Source organism: Tamandua tetradactyla, chromosome 6 (genome assembly GCF_023851605.1).
Source record: "Tamandua tetradactyla isolate mTamTet1 chromosome 6, mTamTet1.pri, whole genome shotgun sequence".
In the NCBI taxonomy this organism is placed as follows: domain Eukaryota; kingdom Metazoa; phylum Chordata; class Mammalia; order Pilosa; family Myrmecophagidae; genus Tamandua; species Tamandua tetradactyla.
The window spans coordinates 29,851,928-29,879,460 of NC_135332.1; the positions used below are offsets into that span (position 1 = coordinate 29,851,928).

The 27,533-nt window shown below is 55.1% G+C and overlaps 3 protein-coding genes and 1 long non-coding RNA gene across 6 annotated transcripts; 1 reads left to right on the forward strand and 3 right to left on the reverse strand.

Annotated features, from left to right (window-relative positions):
• Positions 1–1,431: 1,431 nt before the first annotated feature.
• On the reverse strand, positions 1,432–10,444 carry HOXB6 (homeobox B6). 3 transcript variants are annotated; one of them, XM_077164655.1, is made up of 3 exons: positions 9,977–10,444; positions 3,316–3,808; positions 1,432–2,321 (listed from the first exon to the last, which is right to left on the reverse strand). In XM_077164655.1, the coding sequence occupies exons 2-3, from the start codon at positions 3,728–3,730 to the stop codon at positions 2,059–2,061; spliced, it is 678 nt and encodes a 225-aa protein (XP_077020770.1). In that variant the 5' UTR covers positions 3,731–3,808; positions 9,977–10,444; the 3' UTR covers positions 1,432–2,058. The 3 variants fall into 3 exon arrangements, with proteins under 3 accessions (XP_077020770.1, XP_077020771.1, XP_077020769.1); XM_077164656.1 differs by having other exon boundaries at positions 1,432–2,318; positions 3,316–3,840; XM_077164654.1 differs by having other exon boundaries at positions 3,316–3,840.
• Positions 8,908–9,867, forward strand: LOC143687578 (uncharacterized). Its single transcript, XR_013177585.1, has 3 exons — positions 8,908–8,953; positions 9,434–9,564; positions 9,698–9,867. It is a non-coding gene; the product is annotated as an uncharacterized LOC143687578 (long non-coding RNA).
• A 2,304-nt stretch (positions 10,445–12,748) lies between the features above and the next one.
• On the reverse strand, positions 12,749–16,199 carry HOXB7 (homeobox B7). Its single transcript, XM_077164657.1, has 2 exons — positions 15,693–16,199; positions 12,749–13,581 (listed from the first exon to the last, which is right to left on the reverse strand). The coding sequence occupies exons 1-2, from the start codon at positions 16,090–16,092 to the stop codon at positions 13,328–13,330; spliced, it is 654 nt and encodes a 217-aa protein (XP_077020772.1). The 5' UTR covers positions 16,093–16,199; the 3' UTR covers positions 12,749–13,327.
• Positions 16,200–18,359: 2,160 nt separating this feature from the next.
• Positions 18,360–19,872, reverse strand: HOXB8 (homeobox B8). Its single transcript, XM_077163052.1, has 2 exons — positions 19,449–19,872; positions 18,360–18,667 (listed from the first exon to the last, which is right to left on the reverse strand). Exons 1-2 carry the CDS (start codon positions 19,870–19,872, stop codon positions 18,360–18,362), a joined length of 732 nt encoding a protein of 243 aa, XP_077019167.1.
• Positions 19,873–27,533: the final 7,661 nt, after the last annotated feature.

Below are 27,533 nucleotides of genomic sequence, written 5' to 3' on the forward strand. Positions count from 1 at the left end.
GGGGGTTGGAAGATGTTGTGTGGAAAACATTTCTTGCAATGGCTTGTCTCCGCGAGCTCGGCGGGGCACACTTCCTGACAGAGCTGCTGTGGTGGCTCCACCGCGCCCAGGCCGGGCCGGCAGGACCCGGCCGGAGGTTTGAAAGGAGAAGCTTTCACTTCTCCTGGGCCCCTCTCAAGTTTAGAATCCACTTCCCGACCTTCTCCCTGTCCTTTAGCCCAGCCCAGGGATGTGACAGAACAAGCTAGGGGCCCAGGAGAACAAGTAGTGCTCGGGCTAAGCGGCCTAGCTGCGGGAAAGAGTGCGATGGTGACCGCGTCGGCGCCTGAGGTTTGGGTGGAAATATGTGTCTGAGAGTTTGGAGTCCAGGCGGGACTCCTTCGCCTCCTCTCCAGAAGCCGGCCATTGCAGCTGGGAGCCCCACTCGCGGCCCTTTGCTCGGCGGTTGGACAGTTTCACAGTGCTGCCCCGCGGCCCACGGCCTTCCTGGAGAAGGGGTTCCGAGAACCGGTGGCGCCTCGCTGAGCGCGCTGGGCAGCCAGAGACCGCCGCAGCTGCACTCCTTCTGCTGGGGCTGCTATTTTCTTTAAAAATAAAAATTAAAAAAAAAAAAAAAAAGGCGGGGAGAGAGAGAGGGAGGAGAAAGGAAAGAAAACAGTGTCCGCAGCTTGCCGCTTGGGTGAGGATGGGGGTGGGAAGAGAAGGGCCATTTTGGGTTGAGGGGATGAGACCACACTGCCCCATCACCTGGTCTCCTGCCTTCGCGTCTGCGAGGAGCAGGGGGGAAGTCGTGCCCTCCGCCCTGCTCTTGCCGGCGCGGCTTCGCACACCCCCACTTGTCGCCGAGCTCCTGCTTGAGACGGGAAGGGGCTCCCCGAGCCTTCAGCTGAGGGGCCTGGGGATGGCTGGGGGCCCCGACTGACTCAGTCTCCAGAGCCACAGGCCGGGAGCCGAGATAGCGGAGGCCGGGCCATGTGGGCGGGCCAAAGGCCAGGGGCCTGGGCGAACGCAAGTGAGGACAGAAAAGCTTGGCGGAGGTGCGGAGATCCGCACGCCCCTGTCTCGGCAGGAGCTCTGGGCTAGGAGGTGTTCATTGGCGTCCCTTGTGCCGCGGACAAATGAGGAAAACCTACCTAGAGAATAGGAGGGAAACGGATCCTTCTCCGTTCCCCAAGTCTGCACCCGGAGAGGCCATTCCGGAGCCCAGCACCCGCGAGGCGCAGCGCTGGGACCCGGCCCGGGGCGGGACCGCTCCAGCCTTTATCTCAACTGTAACTTCCGAGTCGTGTCTGGCGGGCCCGCTGGGGAGGCCCCAGGGAGGCCCAGAGCTCCTGCCTTTGCTGCGGAGTTTCCGGCCCGGGCACGATGGGGTGGTGGTGGGCGAGAGGGAGAAAAAATTGGCAGGGGAGGAGCGGAGGTGACTGAGCGGCGAATTTTCATGTCTTTATTATTATTATCGTTATTAATAATATTAATAATATTATTACCGAAGTATTTCACGCCCAAAGCTAAGACAAGACTACAAACACAACACATAGAAAATTAATAAAATAGAACTTTGTTTTCTTCTGAGGCTCCTCTTCTTACTTCTAGGTAGTATGTGCTCCTTCCAGTGGTTTTGGGGAGGGTGTGGGGGAGACATGTTTGGGGTCAGGGAGTCTTTCGAGGCCCCGCTTGAGAGGACAGCGAATTTACCATTGAGCCGTGCAGGGGGGACATGGGAGAAATGAGACGCGACACGGACAAGAGCATTTTGCTCTGCTTCCAGGAAACATCAAGTGAGTCAGATCCTCAGTTCTCACTGGGGAGTTGGATCCGGCCAAGGCGGTTCTGCCAGGAGGGAGGGGGAGCGTGGGGGTGCTGGGTGGGCTAGGGCGGCACGGCCTCGGTGCACCCAGCGAGAGCTCTGCGGGCGGGGTTGTCCGGCTGGGCCCCGCCCGCCGTGCTCTGGGGAGCATGTCCCGGGCTCCCCCGCCCGCAGAGCCTCCTCTCCGACTCTCTGACGCCCTTGGCTCCCCACAGGCTCCCTTTGCGTACCCCCCTCCCTTTCCAGCGCCTTCACTCGGCTGGTTTTTCTTCCTCTTCCTCGGCACTGAGCTGAGATGCGCTGAGCAGTTTGCTCTCTTTTTTCCACTTCATGCGCCGGTTCTGGAACCAGATCTTGATCTGCCTCTCGGTCAGGCAAAGGGCGTGCGCGATCTCGATGCGCCGCCGCCGCGTCAGGTAGCGGTTGTAGTGAAATTCCTTCTCCAGCTCCAGCGTCTGGTAGCGCGTGTAGGTCTGGCGGCCTCGCCGGCCGCTGGGCCCAAAGGAGGAACCTGCTAAGCAAAGAAGAGACACTGAATCCTGGGATTACCGGCCCGGAGCCCCCGCCCCCACCCGATCTTTAAACAGGGACTCCCGCCCGTCCCTGGATGCCCTCCACTCCTCCCCCCACCCCCACTCCTTCAGCGCCCCCTCTAGATTCACTTCGGGTCTCCCAGGCTTGAGCCTTCTGTCTAGAGTCTTGGTGGGGGAGGGGAGGAGCAGCTTGGACACCCACCTGAACCTGAGGGAGGGGACTGGGGAGGTGCTGGCCAGGTGTGTTCTTCCTAACCAAATCTTTCCTCCCCACCCCTTCCATCCATCTAGCTCTCCCCCGCCCACCCAATGATAGATTCCGGCCCTTAATCCGCAATGACGTGGATCGATCCATAGTCGGCATTAACGGCTCCTCACTTTCGTGTCCCGCTAATGGACATCAATTTGGGACTTAAATCCACAAATAATCCAACACGAGACCCAGGCGCCTGTTTCTCTCCCTCTCTTCTGTATCACCCTTTTCTTGGTGCCTCATCTTTCCCCAGCCCCCAACCTCCCCCCCACCTCTACCCCTCGGGGAAGCACAGCCCGGGACAGACCCAACTCCCTCGCCGGCGTCACGCGCCCGCCCCCCCTCCCTGACGCACTCCGTTTTTTAATGGGGCGATCTTTGGGTGGAGGACCCGTCAGCACTGGGAGCGCAAAGGAAAGCAAAGCCAGTGACTGTGGTCCCTGTTTCCTTCCCTGATCGGGAATCCCCGCTCTGGCCTGGCGCTCCACTGGCTCCTGGTACGGCTGGGACTTTACAAACTTTGCAACTCCTGAAGGGCGAGAGGACAGAGCGGGAGACCCCGTGCAGGCGCCCCATTTTCCCTGATCTCCTAACTGAGGTGCCCACCCGGCACCCTATAGGGGAATGAGGTGGGGGTGGGGTGGGGAGACTCGCTGGCTGTGCCTCCCCGGGGTGGGCACCCGAGGGAGGGGGTCGGGGAGGCGGCGTGAAGTCTCACTCACTGTTGCACGAATTCATCCTCTGCATCCACGGGTAGACCGGCGTGGAGCACTTCTGCTCCTCGCTTTCGCCGAACACACTCTTGTCCTGGGCGCAGTCGGACTTCCGCGGCTCCGGGTGGAACGGGGGCGGCTCGTCCGCGCCGGAGAGCGCACAGGCCGACTCCTTCTCGCGGTAGAAGGCCGGAGCCGGCCCGTAGTCGCAGGGCGCCGCTCGGCCGTAGCCGCCGCCGGCCGCCGGGTAATAGGAGGAAGCGGCAAAGCCCTTGTCCTGGCCCGGTCCGGGCCCATAGGGCGCCGGGTAGTGCCTCAGCGGGTCCGCATAGCCGGACGAGTAGAGCGGTAGCTGGCCCAGGAAGGACTCCTGCCCGCTGGCCAGAGTGACGGGGAAGGTGGAGTTCACGAAATAGGAACTCATTGGAAGGGGAGGCGCGCGCGGCCGCTGCTGCTCCGCCGGGTTTATGATTTGTTGTGTTTTATAGTCCGAGCGCCGCGCCTATTAGTAGTATATCCGAGATTGGGTTTTAGCTGAGGGGGGATGGCGAGGTGCCAGTGAGGGCCAGAAGGAAATACAACCATCTGATCCAACACTGACCAATGGCAGAGGCAGGAATTGTCAAATAGCACCCAGGAGGAGCGCAGCCCGCACGAGGGACCCGCGCACAAACCTATCAACCTTTTTTTTTTTCCTCCTTCTTCTCCTTCTTTCTCTCTCTCTCTCCAACAACACAACGAGTCCTGTTCCACCTACGTAGGATCTGCGAAAGAGGCGTCTGTGCCTTAGAGGGAGGAGGGAGCATTTGGATTGAGACACCCCACCCCCCAGGGATTAAACAAATATATCCCCCCCCCAATGCAGGATAGGAAAAAGTTAATTGTGTTTTCAGAAAAGTTAACCCCTGCGTTGCTTGGGCCTCATTCCCTCAAGGAAAGGATGGGTAAACGTCCTTGAATCTCGTTGAGGTAGAACTAAAGGAGAAGGTTTTTACCTAAGGTTTTGTGTTGGCAGAAGGCTAGGAGAGTTCTCTGCTGTCTAATTAGTATCACTTTCAGAAAGACAGAGGTGAAGAAAAAACACCTTCTATCCTAGATTTTGAAAATCGTGTATTCTGTTGATCAGATCAGCTCTTTCTTCTCCAAGCCCGAGTTTATTATTCCTGCTTCTCCATAACTCTTATGGTCTGAGGGAGACAGGCTAGAGTGCACTGCCCAGAGAACCAGAGATGGGAAAGCGGCAGGAGGGTCTGAGCCCCACCTTTCCCTCTGGTTCTGCGGCCAGGCTAGGAGCCTCTGGGAGAGCTGTGCCTGTGGCTGCCCAAGACATCCAGCCTGCTTCTCATATGCAGTCACTAGCTGCAGGGGAGGGGACATGGGGTAAAAGGACTCGCTCTCTCCCTGCTCCAGAATATGGAGGAGGGGAGTGAGGAGTGTCCCCTCGCTAGGTGGTTTTATTTGTCTGGTCCCTATCCTCACTCTACTCTCCCGCTCCCAGTCCCAAAAGACGGGAATACCTTGAGCTACAGTTTCTTAGGAATCAGAGATGTCCCTGGAAGTCTGGGTACATGGAAGAAATTGTTCTCCTTCCCGTTCTGGGCCTTTGAATATCCTGATATTTGAGGCTATCAGAGAACACCTAGCAGAGAAAGGCCCTTTCCTCTTTTCCAGGTCTCTCTAGAATCTGGCACTTCTTTTTAAAATCAATTATTTTCCAAGTCTTGGTTTTGCTTTAGTTTTATAAGGAGGAAGGGGTGTTTGGGTCCTCCTGGAGGACTTAGCAGGCAGCTTTCATCACCTCTCCAGAAGCTCATAGCTCTTCTCTCCCAGCCTCTCTATAATTCCTCCCCATATTCCCATGCTCGCATATCAAGGTTTGCTGCTGTACAAGCCTGGGTGTGTGTAGAGCATATGTCCCTGGCTCTCTCTCTCATCCAAGGAAAATGATCGTGTGGCTAGGCTTGGAGACCTGGCCATGATGCATTTCCAACATATGAATATGCATTTGCAGGCCGGGCATTGCAGGATGACAACCTTCTGATTTGGAGACAGGAAAAGGAGTGTGGGGCAAAGCCCACTATGGGCCAGGCTGTCCCTCTTCTGCTTCATTCTTTGGGGCCCTTTTTATGGCCAGTTTTACCCACTAAGATGGCACAGAACAATACAGAAGGCAGTAAAGGGTTGCAAATTGGCCTCCGAGGCTCCCTGAGCTCAGGACAACTTCTAGACTGCAGCTCTGTAGCCAAGTGACTGCCCCTAGATGTTCCTCCACCACTTCCTAGACAGGCTTTGTAGAGTTTTGATAAGGATTTAGGAAAGGAAACCCATAATTATGGAAAACCATAAATGTGCCAGTGTACTGTGGTTAGGCCCCACTCCTAGAGAGGAATGGGGGCCATTTGGGTTGGAGAGCAAGATGGGTGAGAATTCCTGAGTATACCTCCTTCCTCCCTGACACTGAGGCTGGGCCCTGGGCCTCAGTGCTCGCTGAGTCCTTCCTGAATGCAGTGCTCCTAGTGCTCTTAGGACTGAATGATACGGGCTTCCCTGTGGGGTCTGAGCAAACAGATGCCTGGAAGTATGGGGCCTTTCTCTGTGATATAAGCACAAAAATAATCACCTTATCCTAAAAATCGCAGCTCCAGATTAACCTCACCTCTGCAGGTTGCCTGTCATGAGATGGAGTAGCGACGGCAGAGCTGGGCGCCTGGAGTGGGGCATGAAAGGAAATAGCGCCTCATCGCTCTTATCTAAGCCCAGAGGTATTTATGAGCGTTTATTCGTCTGATCCGTTTGTTTGGGAGAAGGAGCAGGCAGGCCGGCCCGGCCAGAGGCCGCCTGGCTTCTGGAGCCAGAGCTCTACAAATCTGTCTATGGTTCGGTCCACTGCCGTCTGTCTGTCGTTACCAAGGAAAACATAAATACACAGCCTGCACAGCTGCTTGCTCATCTGGGCTGTCTCTTCCTGCCTTCCCGAGGAAGTGTGTGTATGGAGAGGTGACTATGAATGTGTACAGAGTCTTGAGTACACAACAGATACCCTACAGACAAAATTTATCATTGTAATTTTCTGTGCTGCAAGTCTGCGGTCCTGTGGGCACACACATTCCAACTCACCAGGGAAATGTCTCCTAAGTTGTATTCGGCTCAGGAGTAAAATTCTCTTGCAAGGGTAACCGCAGGAAAGGATATTTGCCTGTACCTGTTTGGGGGTGGGGGTGGGGATGGGGTTGAGACACTGCTCAGGCTTCCCAATTCCTCTAGGCTGCCAAGCCCCCATTCCGAGCTCTCTGGATTGTGAGGTCCTTTCCCCACCCTACCCCCAACTCTGGCTGGAGTCAAACATCTGAAGCCCTGGACTCTGTGATACTCTTGGTCTGGATAGCATTTATATTCCCAAGGTGAGGAGTGTAGCCACTCCCAAAGTTTTTGTAGAAGAGGTATCTTTACATTTTGATGCAACATTTTGCCTAAAAATCAGCCTGTCTGCAGAGCGGTACAAAGACCCCATTTCCATTATGCAAATGGACAGTAGTGTCTATGGTCTTCAGAGGGAATGAGCGATGGCGCTTAGGCCGCTCTCCTTGTCCCCTCCGCCCCCCAGGTTGGTGAGTACACCAAGAGGCCTCAAGTGTTACAGCCCCAGCCGGGCCTTTTCTCCCCACCTGTCCTGCCAATTGTCCACCAGAAATCATCTTTGAGGGGCCCAAAACCTTCCTAGGCGGCTCCCTCGGGGCCTCTAGCAGAGCGCCTCCCTGAGCCGGGCCTTCCAGCCGCTATAAAGTCAGTCCCGCTGCCGAAACGCTGAAAGGGCTGCTCCTGCCGCCCAGACTCAAGAGGCAGCGGAAGGCGCGGGGGTCGCAGCCACCGCTCTTGCTACCCAGCGCTGTCGGGCCCCCGGACCTCCGCAGCTCTTCCAGCTCCCGTCCAGACCCTGGCAACACCGCGGCCTGCCTGGAGCATCAGGCAATTTCCTGGAATCCCCGCCTAGGAGCCCAGGCCACTGCACCTTGAAAGGAGCGGCCAGAGCTTCCTCCTGCGGCTTGAAAGCCCGAGCTAATCAGTAACTCGTGAGACAGGGGCCAATATGCAAAGGCTGCAGCAGAGGAGAGGACCCCCGCCCTCCCTACCCCCTTCTGGGAAAGCGGTCAGGTTAAGCGAGTGTGAGGGGTCCAGCAGGAGCAGAAATTACAATGGCTGGTTTCCTTAATGATTCATCCACACTCGCACTCTTTTTTTTTTCCATAAGCCTCTTTGCGTCGATTTCGCTCGAGACCACCGAGAATGGGGGAGGGGCCGGGCGTTCGCTTGCAGACACCAACAATTTCCAGAATACTCGATTTAATTCTTTCACCATGGACCCACCAGCCACAGAACTGGCAAGACCCACCAGCCAAACGAGAGAACACAGACCCGGCTTGTTTTTTGACAACCAAGTGGAACTGCCGGGCGGCGCCTCCCCTGTCGGCCCCCTCCCTTGGTCGAGAAGAAAACCAAATAAACCTTGAACTGCCTTGGCCTCGGATCTCTCCGGCGGCCCCAACCCCTTTCTACTCGGCTCGGGCTCCTCTCCGCTCTTCTCCCCCAATCCTTTAGTTCAGGGCGCCCTGAGTGTGGGATGCAGTATAAGTCCTCTTTAATTATGTCCCTAGGAAAAGCCACGTCCCCTGCCCAGCCTCCAGATTTGGGGCTGAGCAGAGGGGTGGCGGAGTGGGGGATGGGGTGAAGGTGGGCGCTTGTGCTCTAATCCACATCCGGGCGGCGGGAAACCAAGTTCCAGCGGAAAGCTTAGCTCTGGGCCCGAATTTCCCCGAATCCCGCCGAACCTCCGCGGCGGGGGCTCCAGGCGCCAAGCTCGGCTGGTGCTGGGTCTCAGGGCTTGCGGCGCTGAAGCCGCGTGTCTTAGAACCGACGGTAGATGGCAGCAAACCGCATAATTTGGGTCAGAGCAAACTGTCTAAGGGACGATTTATAACCCAAGACTACAGGAGAAAAAGACCTTTAGTCCGGGTGGGTTTGGGGAATTTTCCCGTTGAGAATAAATCCGGATTGCAATGGGTGCTGGCCGAGAATTTCTCTCGCTATGCAGCCGAAGGCTCCTTGGAGCTCAAAGGTCAGGCCTATATGTAGGGTATCTACCTGGGCCCCCAGAGGCTCCCCTCCCGCGCCACAAGTGGCTACGTCCCTCTCCGTCCAGCTCAGAATTGAGAGGACCAATGCCCCTACACACCTCCCACACGCTGCTATCCTGGGGGAACCAGAGGCCCGAGGCTGCATGCCCCACAGCTGGTCTTTAAGAAAGAAAAAAGCAATTCCGCATTCTTGCAAATCAAACTAAATCGCAGTTTTTCCTGCCCTCCACCGCGCAACGCCATTTATCTCTCCACTTGCAGCTTCTGCAGAAGCCCTCTCATCCCATTTTTTAGCCTTTGCCTCGCGACTTGCACCTTCTGCCACCCCGCCACTCCACCACGCCACTACCCCACCACTACTTTAAGAATCTGTCTCTGGCTCAACGGTTCTTCTCCCCATCCCACCCCTCCCCGGAGGCCTGGCTGGGGAATGAAATCAGGCGCTGGGGGCCAGGACCAGCTATGTGAGCTCAGCGCCAAGGGGTTTTCCAGCCTGGATATCTCAGGTCCCTTGAGTGGGTTTTCTTTTTATTTTCTTCTTCCTCATCGTCTTTTTGTTTGCTAGTTTTGTTTTGTTTTTGTTTATAAGCCTTAAAACAACAACACGCTAAACAGATTCTTCACATTTGGACCCACATTTGGATCCAGGAAAGTTTGAAATGTTTCCATGGGTCAGACACACACATGGCATTTTTCTCCTCCACCAAAACCCACACACCCCGTACCAATAAACCACAAGTAACAATCAAAATGGCACAGAATCCAACATGCTGAAACCTACCGCGTTAAAACCACAAAACTGTCTCCCTTCAGAGCGAGGCTCCCTCCTCCGGGAGTGGCAGAGACGTGGGCATTCTCTGGCAGGCTTCCTGGGAGGGGAGGGGGGTCACCCTCGCTCTGGGTGCCTCCACCCACGGCCTTTTAATTTCAGAAATGACTCCCGAAGGGAGATAGTGAGCATTTCTCTGTGAATTGTTCTTTCTGTGTCTCTCTAGCTGCCTCCTCAGCCCCACCGGCCTCTGCGGAGATTCCGGGCCCTCCAGAGACCAGGACGTCTCTCAGCGCCACCACCCCTTGTGCCAATGCTGCCGGGAAACCGTCGATACCAGCACCCGGCCAGAGGAGTGTAAGGGGACAATTGGGGGAGGCTCGGACAAGGGAGGATGGGGGAGGGGGAGGGGGCCAAACCCACAGAGGCTGTAGCGACGGCTGCTACGGGCGCCGCTGAAGCCCAGATGCCCCCATCCTCTCCTTCGCAGCCCCCTCGCCTGAGCCTGTCCTCCCAGCTTAAAAAAGCGACTGAGAGCTCGCTTCCTTGGCCCCTTTCTGTTCCTCCTCCGGTCTTCCCTGCCTTTGCTCTCCCTCCAGGAAGCAGCCACCCCTCTCTCTGCCACCGAATTTCAAGGGAAGCCTCTCGCTGCAATGCCCAGAGGTGGGGTTCAACCCCGTCTTGGGGGGGGGGGGGAGACAAGCCCAAGCCCCACCCCACCCCTTACAAAATCAATGCGAAAAAACAAGAATTGTAGAAGCTCCCTTACCTTTGCAGACCTTGGAATTCTTTTCCTCCGGCTTGAAAGGGGTGGAGAGGGAGGGAAAAAAAGAGAGCGTTCCGTTTCTTCTGTAGCTTCCAGATAATATTGTCCCAACCTGAGAGCCGTCGCTTCCCCTTCTCTGACTTGGGAGAGAGAGTGTTTCGCTTTTCTGACATTTGCATAGAAAATGGAGTAAGTTCTGGCTTTGAAAAATGATATCAAGCTGTGGTCCTGGGCAGATTTTCCATTTACCCTCCATGACGACTAAAATCCCAGATCAGCAAGCAAATTAACTTACGAGTTAAAATTATTTTGGGTTCTCTCTTTTGTGTAATCCCCTCCCCTCCTTCTCTCACTCTCTCTTCTCTCCTCTCCCCCCTCTCTCTTCCTCTCTTTCGCTCTATCAAGCTAATTCTGAAGTATAAAAATATCAAGAGGCTGGAGCCCTGAAGGACGACAGTGCTCCGACCTAGGTGTGGTGTCCAAAAGAATGCTGCATTATAACCACCAGGGAAATGATAAAAAGTTCATGTTCACGACCGCCCGGCCACATGACCGGCGCCGGCCAATCGCTGGATTCAACCACTCATAAACTTCTATCACAAAGTTGTAAATTTTCATAAAACAACAAGGAATTTATTGCATTTCTTCATGGCTGCTCCACCAGCAGCCCTTTTCTCAGTCGCCATCTTCTTTTCTTCTCCTTCTCGCTTTTTGGGGAAACCCCAACCTGAGAAGGGGTGAGATTTGGGGTGCAGGGAATCAGGGCAGAGGAGCCACAAGGGGTCAGTTGGGGAGGGGATTCTTTTTGGACCCTCCCTATTTCCTGCAGGAGCTCTGTCTACCTCTGATAGTAAAAAATCACCCCGATTCCTCAGTATCTGAGGAACTGTTCTTGGGAAATTTGGGGGTTGGGATGGAAGCAGCGGTCGGTATCCAGAGTGGCCACTAGCATCAGGGAAAAAAGCTTCCGTGCACCTTCTTCCCCATCCAGCAGCCCCCTACTTCCCAGCCTCATAGCTGAAGGGACCCCCACCTGTGAGGCTTGCTGCATTGAGGGTGTGGGCACCCTAGATTCCCACAGGCCCAGCTTTTGCCCCACGATGAAAGGTGGCCTGGGTGGGGCTAAAGAGGACAGTTGAGCAACCAGATTTTCCCGTCCACACCCCAGTAATTGGGGGAAGAGGGCAGCGGGTGAAATCGGACGGGCGTCTCTGGCCCAAACCTGTCTAGGTTTTCTAAGATAGGGGCCCTGTGCTCCTTAATAGGGGAAACTGCAGGTTTAGCGGCCTTTTACTTGCAAAGTCAGATTAAACAGATTTCCATAAAACGCGCTTCCCTTTCTAACCCTCCTACTGCTTTCAATCCCATGCCTGTTCTTCAGATTTAAATAATCCAGGGCATATACTAGAATAAACACTAAAACTCGGTTCCGTAGGTCCAGCTGCGTAGATGCTGTTCTCCAGGTTTTTTACCCACAATCAGAGGATGTTTGGGAGTAAAAAAAAGAAAAAAGAAAAAACATCACCCCATGTTATCTAGGTGCCTGAAATACCCCCATATTCTGGAATTGAGGAGCCAGCGCCGGAATGCAAGAAACGAAATACCCCCCCCCAAAAAAATATTTTCGCTCTCTCTTTCTCTCTCTGTGCTCTGGAGAAAGTTCCACGTTGCCGGTGGCGCTGGGAGCTGGAAGAAAGGCTCGCAGGAAACCGGCGGGGCCTCGGAGGGCGGCGCAGCCCGGCTCAGAGCGGCCCGGATCCATACTTGCCCGGTAAACTCACTCCACTCCGGCGCTCACCCCGGGAACTCAGTTTTTCCCCCCATTTGAAAGTTTTATTTGGGTCACCTGTGTTAATTTAGAATGCGCTACGTTAAAATAAAATGACGTAAAATAAATGAAATTAAATAACCGAACATAGGTCTTGCCGAAAATGTTTGCAGAGCAAGCGGGAAGCCGCGAGCGAGCTGGCTGTGGAGGTTGCCCTAAGTGAGCCTGGGGCCTCGGCTGCCGGGCCTGTCTAACCAGTGCCGCCGGGGAGACAGGAACGTACTTGGGTGTTCACCTTTCCCTTCCTTCAGCTCTTCCGTCGGGTGGGGACGAGCATTTTGGATTTCAGCTCTGTGCTAATGCGCCGGTTGCAGAGCTGAGCGCTTAGCGCCGGCATTCTGGTCCGAAAACCTGGATGGGGAAGATCCAGGTTGTGAAACCATAGATTTTGTTTTGTTTTGTTTTGCGAGTTTGTGTGTTTGAGCATGTGGGCTCATGGATGTGTTTAACAAATGTTAATCTGTGTTTATAAGCCAATGTCTGAATCTACATTTGTCTGTATAAATGTGTCTGTGAGGGAGTGTGAATGTGTGTTCATTTGTGAGTGTGTGTGAATGTGAATGCATATCTCCCTGGGCATAGAGTGGGATTGTGTGGATGCCTGTATGTTTATTGTGAACATTTGAATATGGGTGTTTGTTTGTGACTGTATGTGACAGTGTGTATACGTGCACGAAGTCAGCCTGTTAGCATGTGGAATTGTGTGCAATCACGTGTGTCAACATATGTAAGAGGGTGGAAGAGGAATGTATGTTTTTGTGATGTTGGGGTTCACTAGTTGGCAGCCCTTACAGCAGGCGGCACTAGGGGGAAAAAGCAGGCTGCAAAACAGAATGAAATGGGCCTGTGGCAGAAATTGGAGAGAAGGCTCTGAGACACCGCCACCCTATCCATAACCTGTCCCAAGACTCAAAAAATAGGGCATCAGTTTATTTTTAATTGCTTTTTATTTTTTCATCCTTTATATATAAGTAGAACGTGAAGAGGGGTGCAGGGGTTCAGGGGCTGGTAGGGGCAAGGAGCAGCGGGCAGGCACACAGAGGGGACACGCTAGCTACTTGGTCTGTCATTGGGGTTCACTAAGGCCCCTTGTTCGGCCGCTATCAGGAAGGCGGAGGCTTAGGAAGGTGGAGAACCACACACGTTAGTCCAAACCCACAATCCACAAAGACAGCATCAAAAGAGGGCTACAAAACAGCAAAATTTTACAAAGACCTTACAATAGCCACATAGAAAAGGGGAGCCAAATTTCAGAAAGCTACAGAACAGGTAGATAATGTCCTTCCCATGTTGTACAAAAACCAACCTAATGCACGTTCCTATAGGTAGTTTTTTTTTTTTCAGTGTTAAGAAACCAACCAACATTTCACGGTTCTCTCTCCTTAAATTTTTTTAACCGTTTTCCATTTAAATAGGATTTTTTTCATGTTTGATAAATTTCCTGGTTCAGTCCCCAGAGCTGGGCTTCTCCCTCTCCCTCTCTCATCTCTCTCTCTCTCTCTCTTCCTCTGCCCTTTCTCTGTCTCTCACTCTTCTTCTTCCTCCTCCACCTCGGCCTTGTCCTGACCGGTGGCCCCGGGACCGGTGGTCTTGTTCTCCTTTTTCCACTTCATGCGCCGGTTCTGGAACCAAATCTTGATCTGTCTTTCGGTGAGGCAGAGCGCGTGCGCGATCTCGATGCGCCGCCGCCGGGTCAGGTAGCGGTTATAGTGAAACTCCTTCTCCAGCTCCAAGGTCTGATAGCGGGTGTAGGTCTGGCGGCCTCGCTTGCGGTCGGTCCCTGCATACATTATTTAGAAGAGGAAAATCAGTGAGTGCGTTTCGAAAACGCCAGAAGAGAGTCTATCTCCTTCTTAGACCCTGTTACGGTGGTTTGGGGGCAGTGGAAGAAATCCATTTTCCCACTGAAAAGAAATTCTGGCTGTCCATACACCAGCCTTTGCTTGCCCTTTCCCCTCAATGGCCAGACCTTTCTGCAGGCCCCCCAAGGCAAATATTCCCATTTTCCATCTAAGAATTCTCTTTTACTCTGGAGCTTCTGAACACAGGAAGATCTAACCCACTGGCTCTTGGAGGCTGTTACTGGCAGGACTCCCTCTGCTCCTTAGGGTTACATGTTGCCCTTTGGGATCAGAAATCCCAAACCTCCACTTTTGAGTGCTGGCCCTGATGGTCTTCGGGGTGGGAGACAAGAAAACCATGCCAGTGATCCTGGACTGGGGCTCCAGGCCTGGCCTGGGTGCATTTCCCTAGAAGAAAAGAAGACAAAGGGGCCTCATGGGTCCATTGCCCACCCCTAACCCCACTGTTGTGAAAAGAGGAGATGAGGTTCCTTGGAGCCTGGAGTTGGTCTGAGAGTAACTGCCCTCTGATGACTCTTTTCCAGTGAGTGGCTGAGGGTCAGACAGGGCCAGGTTTTCCCACCTGCCCACCTGCTCATGCAGCTTAGCAGTCCAAAGCAATCTTTGAGCCTCCAGGGAGGTGCAGGGGGTGAGGAGAGACAGCAGCCTGGACCGGGTGGAATAAGAAGTATCTAGGTGGTGGGGGCTGAAGCACAGAGAGACCTTCCCTGGTTAGGCCCAGAGCAAGAGAAGGCTTGAGCTTGGGGGTGGGTTGTGCTGGGGGAGGTGCTGGTGCCAGCCCTCCAGGGAAGGAGACGGGGTGGGGGGTGGTGGGGCTAGGGGGTCCCAATATCAAATCACATAAAAAAGCTAAGCTGAAATGTTTACAACCACAAGAATTTGGACTTTGATAAATCAACTGGAAAACAGTTGAATTATGGAGCAGGTAATAGGGACCATGACCACCAATGCTGATGGTGTGAGAGTGGGTTCCCCCTGGCACCCAGCAGTGGCTGGGTTGGGAAGCTCTGATTACTGGAATGGAGCCGTCTGGATGCTGGAGCTTCCCCCCATGTCTATGCAAGGGTAGTGTGTTAAGAAGGATGTCTGGGCCTGGCTTTGTGGGAGACTCCCATGGAGCCCCTCACCTCTTAGGCTTCCTGCAGCAGCTGGCCTTGGTGGCCTGCACTCTCTAAGTTCTGATTTGGCTCCTTGGAGTCCCATTCCCTCTTCCCAAGCTGGAGCTTCACCCTTCTGGAATGATACCTTCAAACATGTCGGCCAGTTCTCCAGGGGCACCAAGGAGCTTTGCAGGGTGCACACCTGAGCAAGACAGCTGTAGTCCTAGGAGGCCTCCACTCCTTTCTCTATTCTCTAAGTTCACTGGGGGGTCAGGAGCCTCATCTCTCTTGGCCTGGGTGCCCCTCCCTCCACCTGCCTCTCTATACTGTGTCCCTGGCTGGGTCCTCATCTCTTCTGGCACCCCCTCCTCCCGCCTGGCCTCTAGAGCCCACCTCTAATTGCCCTGACGGGAATAATGGGGGAGCCGGGTTGGCTGGGAAGGAAGGGGGAGGGGAGTGTTGTTCAGCGCTGAGGCCCCCCCCCCAGACCTAATCCAAGCTGGGGTTGGGGGACACACCCAGAGCTGAGATCCCCGGCGGGGAAGGGGGGAGGGAGGGGGGAGACCCTAATGGCTATTCTCTGCAAACCCCAGCCTTCCTCCGCAAGACAAACGGCCTCATCTCCAGCCCGTGCCGGCGCGGCTGATAAATATTTAAAGCTAAAAGGCCGGGAGGAAAGGTGGGGGAGCGGGCTGGGGGTTGGAGCGTCGTGGCGTCGGCGGAGAAAGATCCGCCTGGGAAGCAGAGCGAGCTTGGAAGCACCGAGCAAAAACGGGGGTGGGGGCAGCCCTCCGGGTGGCGGCCCCAGGGCCGACCTGCGGCCGGGAGCCCTCCGGGCACAGGAAGGGACGTCCGCCGGGAAAGGGGGCGCCTTCTGGGGAATGCTCCCGGGCCGCTGCGGCTCCGGACGGCTCGGTGCGCGGCGTTACCTGAGCTTCGCATCCAGGGGTAGATCCGGAAGTTACTCTCGGCCGCCAAGTCCGAGTCCCTCTGCTCCTTGGCGCCCGCCGCCTTGGCGGAGTCGCCGGGACACACCCCGGAGAGGTTCTGCTCAAAGGGCGCGCAGTGCATGTTGAAGGAACTCGGTTCGAGCCCGTAGCCGGCCGCGTAGACGCCGGCTGCGCTCTGGCCCGCCATGCCCCCCCCGCCGGGGTACAAGCCCTGCATCGAGGCGGCGAAAGAAGCGCCCGAACCCGCTCCATAGCCGGGGCGCTGGGGGTTGGAAGCAAACGCACAAGAAGTTTGTTCGGGGAAGGCTCCGGTAGCGAAAACCGAACTTGCGGCTGGATATTTAGAAAATAAAGCATTCGCATAATACAATGAACTCATAATTTGGCCGGATGATTTGTAGGCAGGGACGTTTTAGTGTCGGTTTTACGAGATTCCTTGATATATTACAGAATTAGAGTCCAGATTTACACCAAAAAGGACCCCCTTTTTCCTCTCCGGACCACGTGACCCCTGCCCACGTGACGTCCCCTCCGCCAATGGCCCGGCAGCTTCCCCACGGCTCCCGGTAATGTGGAAAAAATTGTGTGGCGTTGGATTTATAAAATATGATCAATAATGAATGGGGAAGCCGAGCCCTGTGGATTGGGGCTGGGGGCTCCAAGGGCCTCTGTCGACCCCCGCGGGCTGGAGGCAGCTTGCAGTCGAGATTTGGGGAGGAAGGGAATGAGTGGAAGGGAAAATAACCTCGGAGCTATCCGCGTTGCCACCCCCACACATACACACACGCATCCTCCCCAGCACGCTGCGGTGCAAGAGACAGACGCAGGGACTGAATGCACACAACCGGGTTTGTGTGGGGAGGGGGTGCGGGTCAGGTCTTTATTAACTCGGGCCAATTCATCTCGACTGGACTTTTGGGGGGACTTGGTCAGGTTCTCTAAAGGTGAGGGACGAGGTGAGCCTGGCTCTCTCCGTGCCCCAGACATAAGGGCAGGGATGGGGCTTAGTGGTCCATGCTGGCCTCGGTGTTCCTAGAGGCACGGACCGGATCCTGCCCACCGGTATTAGGCGCTGCGGTTTCTGGTGGCTAAAAAGAAAAAGAAAAAAAAAAAACGTTTGAAAATAAAAGGAAGGGGTGGGGTGGCTGAGGACAGAAAGGAAAGGGAGGAGGGCGGCCCAGGGCACACCACTCTCCTGGTTCCGGGAGGCGGATGCCTCTGTGGACCGTGGCAGCTGGAGAAGCAGAAGCAACCAAGGAAGCAAGGCGGCGAGCTACGGCCTAGGAGCTGGGCGAAAGTGGCCAAAGTCCCCGGAAAGAGAAGCAGAGAAGAGCAGTCACCCCCGTCTCCTGCTCCCCCACCAGAGTCCAGAAAAAAAAAAAAAAAACATAAGCTTGTTCAGCAGCCCTGCATTCTACCTTTATTCACTACCCACCCCCCCAACCCGAGAGGACACACTCGGAACAAAGGGGGAGGTGGCCGGGGATACGGCCACCAGCCCGGGCGCATCTTCCCTGCGCTGCTGGGCGTCTCGGTCTCCCCGGCCTGGCGGCCTCGGAATTTGAGGGGAGGGGGTTTCTCTAGGCTCCCACCCTCGTTTCTCTCTCCTCCAATCAGGCGCAGCCGCCTCCCTCACCCCCTGCGCCCCTAGGCCGAGGGACTCGCACCACCTGCCTCCAGCCCCCGCCCCCTCCTCTCCAAGCTTGGCCTCGGCGGACGCCGGGAGCCGAGCGACCAGCTCCCCCCAGCTCTGCAAAGCGCCCAGGAGCAAATGAGGCAGCGCGGGCCGCCAGTCTCGGATTCTGGCTTGTAAACTTTATTGTAACTCTTCCGCCCTTTTCAGGCGCAGACAACAGAACAAAGTATAGAGGAACAACAAAATATATAATTAGCCCCCCCTCCCCCCCATAAAGCAATTCACGGATACAGGATACATTCTCTTCACAGTAAACCTAAGAACACTTTTAACAATTGCCCACAGCGCGCATGCTAACTAAAGTAACCTCTTTTGAGAAACACTTAAGACGAAATTGTCAAACCAAAGGGCGGGGGTGGGGGGCTAGAAGCAAGAGAGAAAGCCAGCGAGCTGGGAGGGGGGTGCAGCGGGGAGAGAGGAGTTGAAAAGGGAAGAGAGGAGAGAGAGAGAAAGATTGAGAGAGATAGAGAGAGAGAGAGGGGGAGGGAGACAGAAAGAATTACGGCGTGAATAGGCAGTTTCATGTTGTTGGGAGAACTTAGCAGAAATCGGTACCTCGGTCATTACAAAGAAGCACGTTCAAAGGAAAAAAAGACCATTGCACAAGGAAGCTTTTTACAGGGGGCACGGGGCGTGGGGGGAGGGGGGCTCAGCCGGGCCGTGGCCGCTCACCCTCGCTGGGCGAGGGAGTCCTTGCTTAAAATCCTTTTCTTTTCCCCCAGCCCCCAAGAGAAGGAAAGGAGATCCACGGTAGCTCACACACAGAAGCTATTACGAGATACTACCACTAGCGGGGACTGGCGCGGCGGGGGACGCTGCGGTGGGAGGCCCGGCTCTGGGACCCGCTAGCGGGGCCCGAGCTCGCTCGGGCGGGGACGGGCGGCGGCGGCGCGGCGGGGGGACCGGCGGCCCGGTCGGCGGCCCCGGCCCTGGCAGTCCCAGGCTGGAGCCTACTTCTTGTCGCCCTTCTGCGCTTCGCCCTCGTCCGCCGCCTCCGGGGCCCGCTCCAGCTTCTGTTTCTCCAGCTCCTCCTGCTCGCATTTGCTGCTGGGGAACTTGTCTTTGTTGTTTTCTTTTTTCCACTTCATCCTCCGGTTCTGGAACCAGATTTTGACCTGTCTCTCTGTCAGTCCCAGCGCATGCGATACCTCGATCCGCCGCTTGCGAGTCAGATAGGGATTAAATAGAAACTCTTTCTCCAGCTCCAGGGTCTGGTAGCGGCTGTAGGTCTGTCGGCCTCGCCTGCGTCCGGCGGCTGCTGGGAATGGGGGAAAGGGCGAGACAGAGGGGAGGGGAGGTTGGGGGAGGGGGTCGAGACAGAGAAGGTTGGAAGATTCGTGAACCAGCCTAGGAGACCAGGATAATAAGGGCTAGGGACCTTCTACCCCCTCGCGGGGGCGGGGGCACAGGGAGGCCGCGGTCAGAGCAGGGGAGGGGTGAGGCAGGGGGGGATCAGACATCTCTGAATCTAAGGGAGGCAGGAAAGGGGGAGCCCCCTCCCCTGGTGAGCAGCACCAGAGAGTTGGGTGTGGGGTGGTTCAAAATCTATTAAAAGTACCATAAACTTTAGAAGGAAGGATGTGAAGGAGGGGAGAAAAGAGAATAAAAAAGCCGGGGTGGGGCGGAATGGACCCACCTTGAAAAGCCCCCAGAGCCTCTGCCCCAGAAGAAAAGTTTCTTCAGGGTAATTAAACTATAAAGCAATTGAAAAGTGCAAAAGTTGAGCGCCCCCACTCCCACCACCCTCTCTCCACAACCCCCCATAAAACAGTAAAATAAAATAAAATAAAATAAAAGGAGGGGAAGAGGAAGAAAAGTAAGACAGAGTGCGGGGTTTATGGATTCAGGAAATGTCGCTTAGCGACCCCCTTTCCAGGGACACAAAGAAAGAAAGAAAAAGAAGAAGCGGGAGGCGATCGGAACCCGGCCGGCAAGTCTCCGGGTAGCTGAAGGAAATGCGCTCTGGCCTGCCCAACCCCTGTCGGGCCTCGGGCCCTCCCGGCCCCCTCCCGCCGCAGCCGGCCCTGACGCGAGCTCACCTTGCGGGCGCATCCAAGGGAAGAGCTGCGTAGGCGACGGGCTCTGTTCCGAGCCCTCGGCCTCCTCGCCCAGGCCGCTGGCGGCGGCGAGCTTGCAGTCGGCGTACTGCACCAGATCTGGGTCCTGCGCCCCAAACAGGCTCTGGCGCTGCAGCGGATCGTAGCCGTAGAAGTTGCCCGGGTCCCCGTGGCACGCCACGGCGCACGGGTTCTGCTGGTAGGGAGCCGTGGACAGCGATGACGGCCCGTGGTAGAACTCCTGGATTTGTGACGGGTGCTGGAAGCTGCCGCCGCTGCTGGGACCGTACACCACGGTGGGTCGGCCGCCCAGGTCCTGGGCGAAGCCGCAGTCATAATAATTGGGGCGCAGGGACTCCCCGGTTTTGTATTTGGAGAACAGTGAGTTGACGAAATAAGAGCTCATTTTATTGAATTTTGAGGCGGCGGCGGCGGCGGCGGCTGTAGTTGGGGGCTGTTGGGGAGGGGGTGGGGAGGGGGAAAGGGAGGGAGAGAGAGAGAGAGAAAAAAAAAAAACGCGGATTCGCCGGCTCCTAGTCACCCTCGCCAGGAAAGGAGAGGGAAAGGGAGGAGGAAAAAAAAAGAAAAGAAAAGAAAGAAAAAGCGAAGATCTGGAAGCTGCCACACTTTTTGTGATTTCCAGGAATAGAAAAGGACAGAGAAGCCTCCAAAAGTCTAAGCTCGCATGGCAGCCGCGGCTCGTTCGCCCTCCCCCCACCCCCCACCCCCCAAACAAAAATATACCGCCACTTAAAGAGGTCCTCGCTTTACATTTCGAAGAAGGGATGCCAGTTCATAAACAGTTTTCGGTGATTTACTTCCCTGCAAATGAGTTGTTTCATATTTTGCACTGTCTTTTCATGATCATTTGCATCCATTAGAGACCCCGCATCCTATTGGCTTCTCCGTACTCCTCCCGGACAGAACGCAGAGCGAGGGTGAGAGCGAGAGAGAGCGAGCGAGCGAGAGAGCTAGAGCGAGAGAGCGCCAGGGAGTGAGGAGAGAGCGGAAAAAAAAAAAAAAGGAGGGGAAGAAAAAAACACCCAGGGAGAGAGTGAGAGGAGGAGAGAAAGGGGGAGAGGGAAGGGGGGGTGAGAGAGAGAGAATGAATACAGATTAAATCTGTTTAACTACCTACATTAATGAGATATCTCTCGCCTCACAACAAATCAAATACCTTCGCGGACCACCCCCAAAGACTGATGTGGGGGAGTCACGGAAAAAGCCACGCACACACACATACACCACGCCAGGCGTAGGCACGCTGTTAATTTCGCGATTTTAACGAGGCAGTTGGAGTCTTTCTAAATGTCAGGGTCGCTTCGGAAAAATGTAAAAGAACACGGTTTAATTGCGCCGAGTTTTAAAAGGTCCTATAAATGTAATTGGTATTTTAATACAAGTTATCAAATCATACAGCTTTCTCTCCTAAACATATTTTCTAACAAACGAGGTAGTCATATTTAAAGCTTTAATGATCAATTTCCTTATTATTGATAAAGGTTTAACTATCGTGCGGAGGGAATTGGCTGGGTAACCGGCCCCCAAAAACGGCTGTAAACTCTTTAACAAACTATAAAACGCAATAAAGCCGGAGTCTGTTGTTGTTTATGCCGCAGCACATAAAAGCTGTTAGCATTTTACGAGTTCTTTCCTCTACAGCTATAAAACTGCAGCTTCGATCGGCCCCCGCCGCCCGACTGCAGCACGGTGGGGGTGACGAAGCCGAAATGAGAGCGATTATGGGTTTTTTTTTTTTTTCGGCGCAAACGGTGACTTTTCCCGAGATTTTCACCTCCTTCAGCTATGGCAAGCACCTGCCCCCACTCCCCATCCTGAAGACCCCAAAGCACCCCTCTCTACCCCGCCCAAGCCACTCACTCAACTTTCCCTCATTACACAAATAAGCAAAGATTTTCTATGGAGAAGGGGTCCGGAAGGGCGTGGAGAGGGGACTGGAGGGGGGGAGGAAACTTTCTGGTTAATGGGCAGTGGTGAAGCACGGAGTTCGCCTTGCAACTGCAGATTCTGCAGTTTTGCACAATCTCGGCTTGCTGGAGGGGTGTGCATGCTGGAATGGGGTGGGGTGGGGGTATCTCCAGAAGGTGCTCAAGCTCAGTCAGCGCTTTGGAGGACCCACTTTGTATGCAGGGAGAAGGATCTAATGCCATCGGTGGGGTGACACCCAAGAAGCTGCCCCACCCAGCATCCAAGCCTTTGGGCCCTGTAACAAAGCCCTCTTGGCTCCCAACCTTCCAGCCACCCTGGCACCTTCCACAGCACCCTGGGGAAGAGGCTGCTACCAACTCCATCATCTCATCAATTAGAGGGCAGGGCATAAAGGGCAGGACATGGAGGCTGCTGCTGGGCACCAAGGACTCAGCTCCTGGCCTGACTATCCACTGTCCTGCATCCTCCCTGCCCTGAGCAAGGTGTGTATAATGTGGATGGGATGCCTTCTAGTTCTCAGGGTCCACAAGACCCTTTGAGCCACTGGCACTACCTGAACTGGCCTTGGGTTAGAGGGAATTCAGGTGGAGGAAGGTTTTTGCATCTCCCGTTTTCTCTTCTCTCCCCTAGGGGAGACTCTAGTTAACCTGGCTTCCCCTCCAGACCTGGAGACCTGGGCCTGAAAGAAGAGGCAGGAGCGAGCTAAGGGGCACCACTTCCTCCAGCGGCTGCCTTCCCAGCCTACAGGCCTAGCCCGGGTGGAGGCCACTCTATGGAATGCTCCAATCTAAGAGTCAAAATCAATGGTCTCCTACAGGGGTGGCTCCACCAAAGGAAGGAAGAAGGGAGGGAGGGAAGGAAAAAAAAAGAGAAAAAAATGTCTTGCAACAAGGTGGAGGCTTTACAAATATGTTCAATCCATTGTTTATTCAGGGGAGGATGGTTTGCTTTTGGAGGGGAGACTTTTGGGGACTCCACATACCCTAAGATTTGTAAAAATAAAATGATCACCTCCAAGGGGAAGCCCTTATGCTACCAAGGGGGCCACCTGGTCCTTCAAAAGTAAATCGAGAGGATGGGAAAGGGGCTAAAAGGGAGAGTGAGAAAGGAGAAAAAGAGGGGAGAGAAGCCATGGTCCTGAATTTTCAGCGAGTGGCTGAGGCCGCGACGAGACAGCGGAAGGCAGAGTTCAGTTCTTGGCAAAGAGAACATTTTTATCAAGTACGGGGGATTTTATGGTCATGATTTGAGGACTCACCGGCGAGGTAGAAATTCAATGGCTTGTTCTAAATCATCCCTACACCGTGCCAGAAATTCCTGATGGAAGGAAAATGTTTCTATTATAAGAAAAAACAAGAAAAAGCGAGGAGGTAATTTATAAACACCCAACGGAGCGCAGATTTATTAGAGAAACTCAAGTTAAGGAGAAACTCCACTTGCCTCTTTGCACCGGGTTCCTGCTGGAAGAGGCGAGAGGCTGCAGTGGGAGTGATTTTGAAGGGTGGCGAGTGTCTTTTTCTCGCACAGGATTGTCCGAATGGGGGGCACAGATCTGGCCGGGGTGAAAGGAAATGGAGATTTGGACTCAGAAGCTGTGTGCGGACAGAGCGCGGGTCTCAGAGCCAAGAGTGCCCGGAGTAGAGGCCTCCAGCTGCTCAAATACGAAACGATCCGCGCCTCCCAGGTTTATCTGGGGCCGGGGGACCCGGAGCCCCGGCCGGAGGCGCACTGGGAGTCGGAGCTCTCACCTGGAGTCACCGAACGCCGGGATAACCGAGCTCCTGCTCCTGGTGGTGTGGGGGTTCCCAGCACCCATCCGGAAAGTGCATAATTTGGGTGGAGGGGGAGGAGGGTGCGAGGGTGGGGGCGGTCCAAATCAGGCCTTCCATAGCATCCAGAGATGTTTGAGCCTTCTTGCTCGTCGCCATTCTGGAGAGCCCCTGCCCCACGCAGGCTCGCCCCGCGCGCGCTCAGCCCCGCACCCCGGCACGTACAAAGGCTCCAGAGACTCGGAGGGGTGCGGAGCCTCCCCGCCGACTTTGGGCAACCCCACAAAGCCACCGCCCCATTCCCCGAAAATTGGGGACCCCTGGGCTTGTTCATCCTGTTCCCTTCTCCAACCCTTCTCGGTAGCCAGTCTCCGGACAACTTGCTTTGCATCCAACCTTCTTCTGCCCACTTGCTCTTCTCACCTGACCTGCTCACCCGCCCGCATTCGTGGTCAGACCTCCAGACCCCTCCCCAGAAATGTATCTTTTTTTTTCTGAATCAATACTCTTCTTTTATTTGAACCACAGTCCTATTTTAACTATCGTTCCCCGTTTTCATGCATTTATACCCCATCGAACACAGCAACTGGGTGAGAAGCACTAATCCTCCTCGCGGGGAAATTCAGAAAACTGACCGTTGAGAAGGGGGAAACACCACTATATCTGCAATCTATAAAATGAGGAAAGCTACCATAATGAACCCTATTTTTTACTACGTGCAAATTATTCATGATTTTTGGTAGTGCGCAGTTCGTAGATAAAGGGCCGACCAAGGTGCGGCGTGAAGCCGCGGGCTCCTGCCGCAGCCGCACAGGGGATTTTCACGTGGAGCAAGGGTACCATCTAGCGGCCGCCCTGTGAAAAGGCCCTGCCGTCACCGGCCCCGCCAGGTTCTCTGCGAGCCAGCCGCCGACGCTACAAGGCAGAGAAACTTTCATTATTAGCAGAAAAGGAGAGAAACGACAGCGAGGGAGAGAAAAGGCATCGGAATCAGGAAACGGCTCATGAAATTTTGCAGATAAGCTAAAAGCTGGGGAGGAGGGGATGGGGAGGAAAAAAGGAGCCACAAGCTTTTTCTTTAGTATTTACATCTCCCTCTCCCAAGTCCCCAATTTCTGACTGAGGCCGCCAAGCAGTGCGCCGTTTATGGCTCGTAAAAGGGGGAAACGAGCCCTTTTCAAACTCCACACGATTGTTTTAAATTCCGAGGAGAAACAATTGGGTTTTTTTGTGGGGGGAGTGGAGGCCTGAGCGGGTGGGATGGGACTGTAAAAGGATCAAGAGGCTGCCCGCGCCCAGACGTCTGGCCCCGCTGGACGTGTGTGTGTGTGTGTGTGTGTGTGTGTGTGCCTGTGCGCGCGCGCGCGTGTGCATGCGCAGGGGCCTTCTTGTTTATGACTCCCGATTCTGGAGGGGGTATGAAGAACAAAGACGACCGTTCGAATTGCGTTCTCTGAAGCATTTGCGACAACAAAATGTTCTTCCCTCCCCCCCGGCTTCCCCCTTCTCCCCTCTCTGCCCCCTGGGGCTCCCGGAAGCCCCGAGCCCCGCATGCTGGGCGGGTGAGGTGGGGGCGGCCCGACCCAGGGCCTATCGTTTCCCCGCCAGGCCGGGAGCCGGGGCCCAGCTGCGGCTCTCTCAGCTCCGGAAAGTTTCCTTTCACTGTTTGCTTTGCTGCTGTTTAGTTTCTTAACCTTCAGAAATTTATACGCTATAAACTTTTATAGCAGCCATATTCTTTTATTGCTGCGCACACGGCATTGAATTCCTCTCCCTTCTTCTCTCGGTCTCGCACTCTCGCGATCTCTCTCTGAATCTCTCTCTTTCTTTTATGACAACTGATTTCCCCATCTCCGGCTTCCCAGCCTCCGCACGGTCGCCTTTGTCTTTAAAGAAGCCTCCCCCGGGCTCGGGACCCAGACGCCACCACCGGAGGCCCCTCCTGGCGCCCTCGTCCTCCAGCCCGCAGCTCTCTTTCTCCTTCCAGCTCACTTTTTGCGCTTCCCTTCGGCGGAATGCACTTCTCTGCTCAACGCTCAGTTCCCGGCTGGGCCTGGGGAGCCCAGGATGGGGGGAAAGAGCCTAGTCTACACAAGCTCTAATGCGGGATTCATTTCCCTTCCTGCAAGGTGCGGGTCGGGAGCCTACCTTTCCCCCGAGCTTCGCTACCTCCTACCTCCTGCTGTCTCTCTCCAATCGACTCATCCTTTCGTTCCAGGGGGGTAGGCTTTACCTTTTCATCTCTAGGCTCCTCTCCCGGGCCATGCTTTGTCCCCACATTTCCCCTGACCCGCAGAGTCTCGGCGGGCTGCAGCGTCGCTGCGGTGCGCACGGTGGGGGGCTCCGCCGCGAGGCCGGCTCGGGAGCGCCAGACCGACCCAGGCAGAATCCCAGTGCCCGGGTAAGAACGGCAGGGCTGCCGAGGAGCCGCCGTCTTCAAAAGAGGCGCCGGCGGGGTCATGCAGGCCGGGAGGGATAGCAAGGTGCCTTTCAAAACCGAGTTTAATTCTTGGGTTCGATCGGGAAGGGGACTTTTTCTCCTGAGACATTTCTGTTCTACGCTCAATCCTCTCTCCCCAGGCCTGAACGTCCACCAAACCCAGCCAGCCTGGAGCAAGACTGTGCGACCCTGTGGCTCAAATTGGAGCTTCAAACCCCAAGTAGGGGGGCAAGAATACTAATGGGTTTACCCCCTTGGAGTGGAAGAAAGGAGATTAGGTCCCTCCTGAGACCTCTGTCCATACCAGCACCCCTGATGCCAGGAATGGCAGAGGGAAGTTGCCATCTTCTTTGCTTCCGATGGCATTTTCAAGTGGACAAACCAAGGTGGGGGGACAGTCTCAGCTGGCTGAGAATAGAACCGCTTCCAGAAGGGGCAGAGAGCAGGCCTTCCCTTGACTTCTGCTACAGAGCAGGTGGGCAGGGCTCCTGCACAACCTGCTCTGCAAGAATGGGTCTTCATTGCTCACGGGAGAGAGACCCAGACCCCTCTCCAAACTGCTGATACCCCACCCTGGCCCCAGTCTCCCAGTTCTTCTGTTGGCAGCTCTTTTATAATTTAAGCAGCAGTCTCAGGACCAGCTCTCAGTCTGCTCTGCCAGGCCTAAAGAGGAACCCCTCCAGCATAGGAGACTCTTTTTTCCTGGCTGTCTTCCTGGCAACCGGGATCTCTAGCTATGGCCAGGCGAGGAGGGTCAACAGAATAAGACACAAGGAGAGATTTATTTTCTAGAGTGATATATATTTTTTGTTCTTTTTCTTGTCTTTTTTTTTTCTTCCAAAATGAACAATCAGAGCTCTAGGTCACTCACCCTCCCCCCAACTCCCACCCACAACCCGCCCCAATTAGCGACAACTGAAACAGGGAGACAATCACCCTCAAAGAAATCACAAAACACAAGCACAATTTCACGACAGGCACCGACGAAGCAAAAAGTTCTACTGTAATGCCCTTTTGCAGGGTCTGGAGAAGCAAGAGCAAAAGTCCCAGAATTGGAGGGGATTGAAGAGATGGGAGAGCAGGGGAGAGGAAGGGAGGCAGAGAGTAAGCTTCAATTTGTTGCTTAGGTGCTTTTCCGTCTCTTTCCTTTGCATGCGGGACTGTTCCCCAAAAGGCTGCGCGCGCACCAGCCACGCAGCTCGCCATTCAGGCCCGAGTCCGAGGAGGCAAAGCCCAGCGCTGGGGTCGGTCGCCTTCTGCGCTGGGGCTGGCGGCCGCCGAGTCCTGGGAGTCTCCGCGTGGGTCCGGCCGCGGGCGGGATCCGGAGCAACGCGCCAGCCTTGCGCGTTGCGGCCGCTGCCCTTCCCTGTTCCCAACAAACTCTCCCGGCAGGGCGTTCGGGAGTTGATTCACAAATTTGCAATTGGACTTTCCTAACCTGGCCTTCCTGCCTCTAGCAAGCTTGGGAGGATGGAGGGGTTTTTGTACAAGGGGGTGAACAACTGGCTGGTGCAAGATGGATTTGGCCAAAGAATTAATTTCAGAGCTGGGAAGGATGCTGAAGAGCACGGGGCCAGTGCAGAGCAAGGGAACCCACAGTCTGTCAAGTGGGGCACAGATGAACCCCAGGAGGACATTGTCAAGGCTCTATGACCCCGGGGTTGACCTCCTTTTGTTGAAAGGAGAGGAAAACATCATGCAGAATTAAACACTTCCTGCAACAAAATGTGTGTGTGAACTCCACTTAAGATACCTTCAAAACCATGCCCTACCTTTCCTTGCTCACCTGGCTAGAGGGGCTGCGTTGGCCACCTGCCTGTAGGCCTGCATCAAGATATAGGTGGACATTCCCTGGGGATGGTGGTGTGACGGCGAGCCCCTGGGGCTGCACCACCTCATCCAGGTGTG

What these genes read in the sequence shown, in the direction of transcription:
- HOXB6 (XM_077164655.1), bottom strand. Translation starts at nt 3,730, where the DNA reads ATGAGTTCCTATTTCGTGAACTCCACCTTCCCCGTCACTCTGGCCAGC. An exon ending in GAGGATGAATTCGTGCAACA is followed by an intron (nt 2,322 to 3,315) that starts GTGAGTGAGACT and finishes TTCTTTGCTTAG; the next exon opens with CAGGTTCCTCCTTTGGGCCC.
- HOXB7 (XM_077164657.1), bottom strand. Translation starts at nt 16,092, where the DNA reads ATGAGTTCATTGTATTATGCGAATGCTTTATTTTCTAAATATCCAGCC. An exon ending in CCCCTGGATGCGAAGCTCAG is followed by an intron (nt 13,582 to 15,692) that starts GTAACGCCGCGC and finishes TAATGTATGCAG; the next exon opens with GGACCGACCGCAAGCGAGGC.
- HOXB8 (XM_077163052.1), bottom strand. Translation starts at nt 19,872, where the DNA reads ATGAGCTCTTATTTCGTCAACTCACTGTTCTCCAAATACAAAACCGGG. An exon ending in CCCTTGGATGCGCCCGCAAG is followed by an intron (nt 18,668 to 19,448) that starts GTGAGCTCGCGT and finishes CCCCATTCCCAG; the next exon opens with CAGCCGCCGGACGCAGGCGA.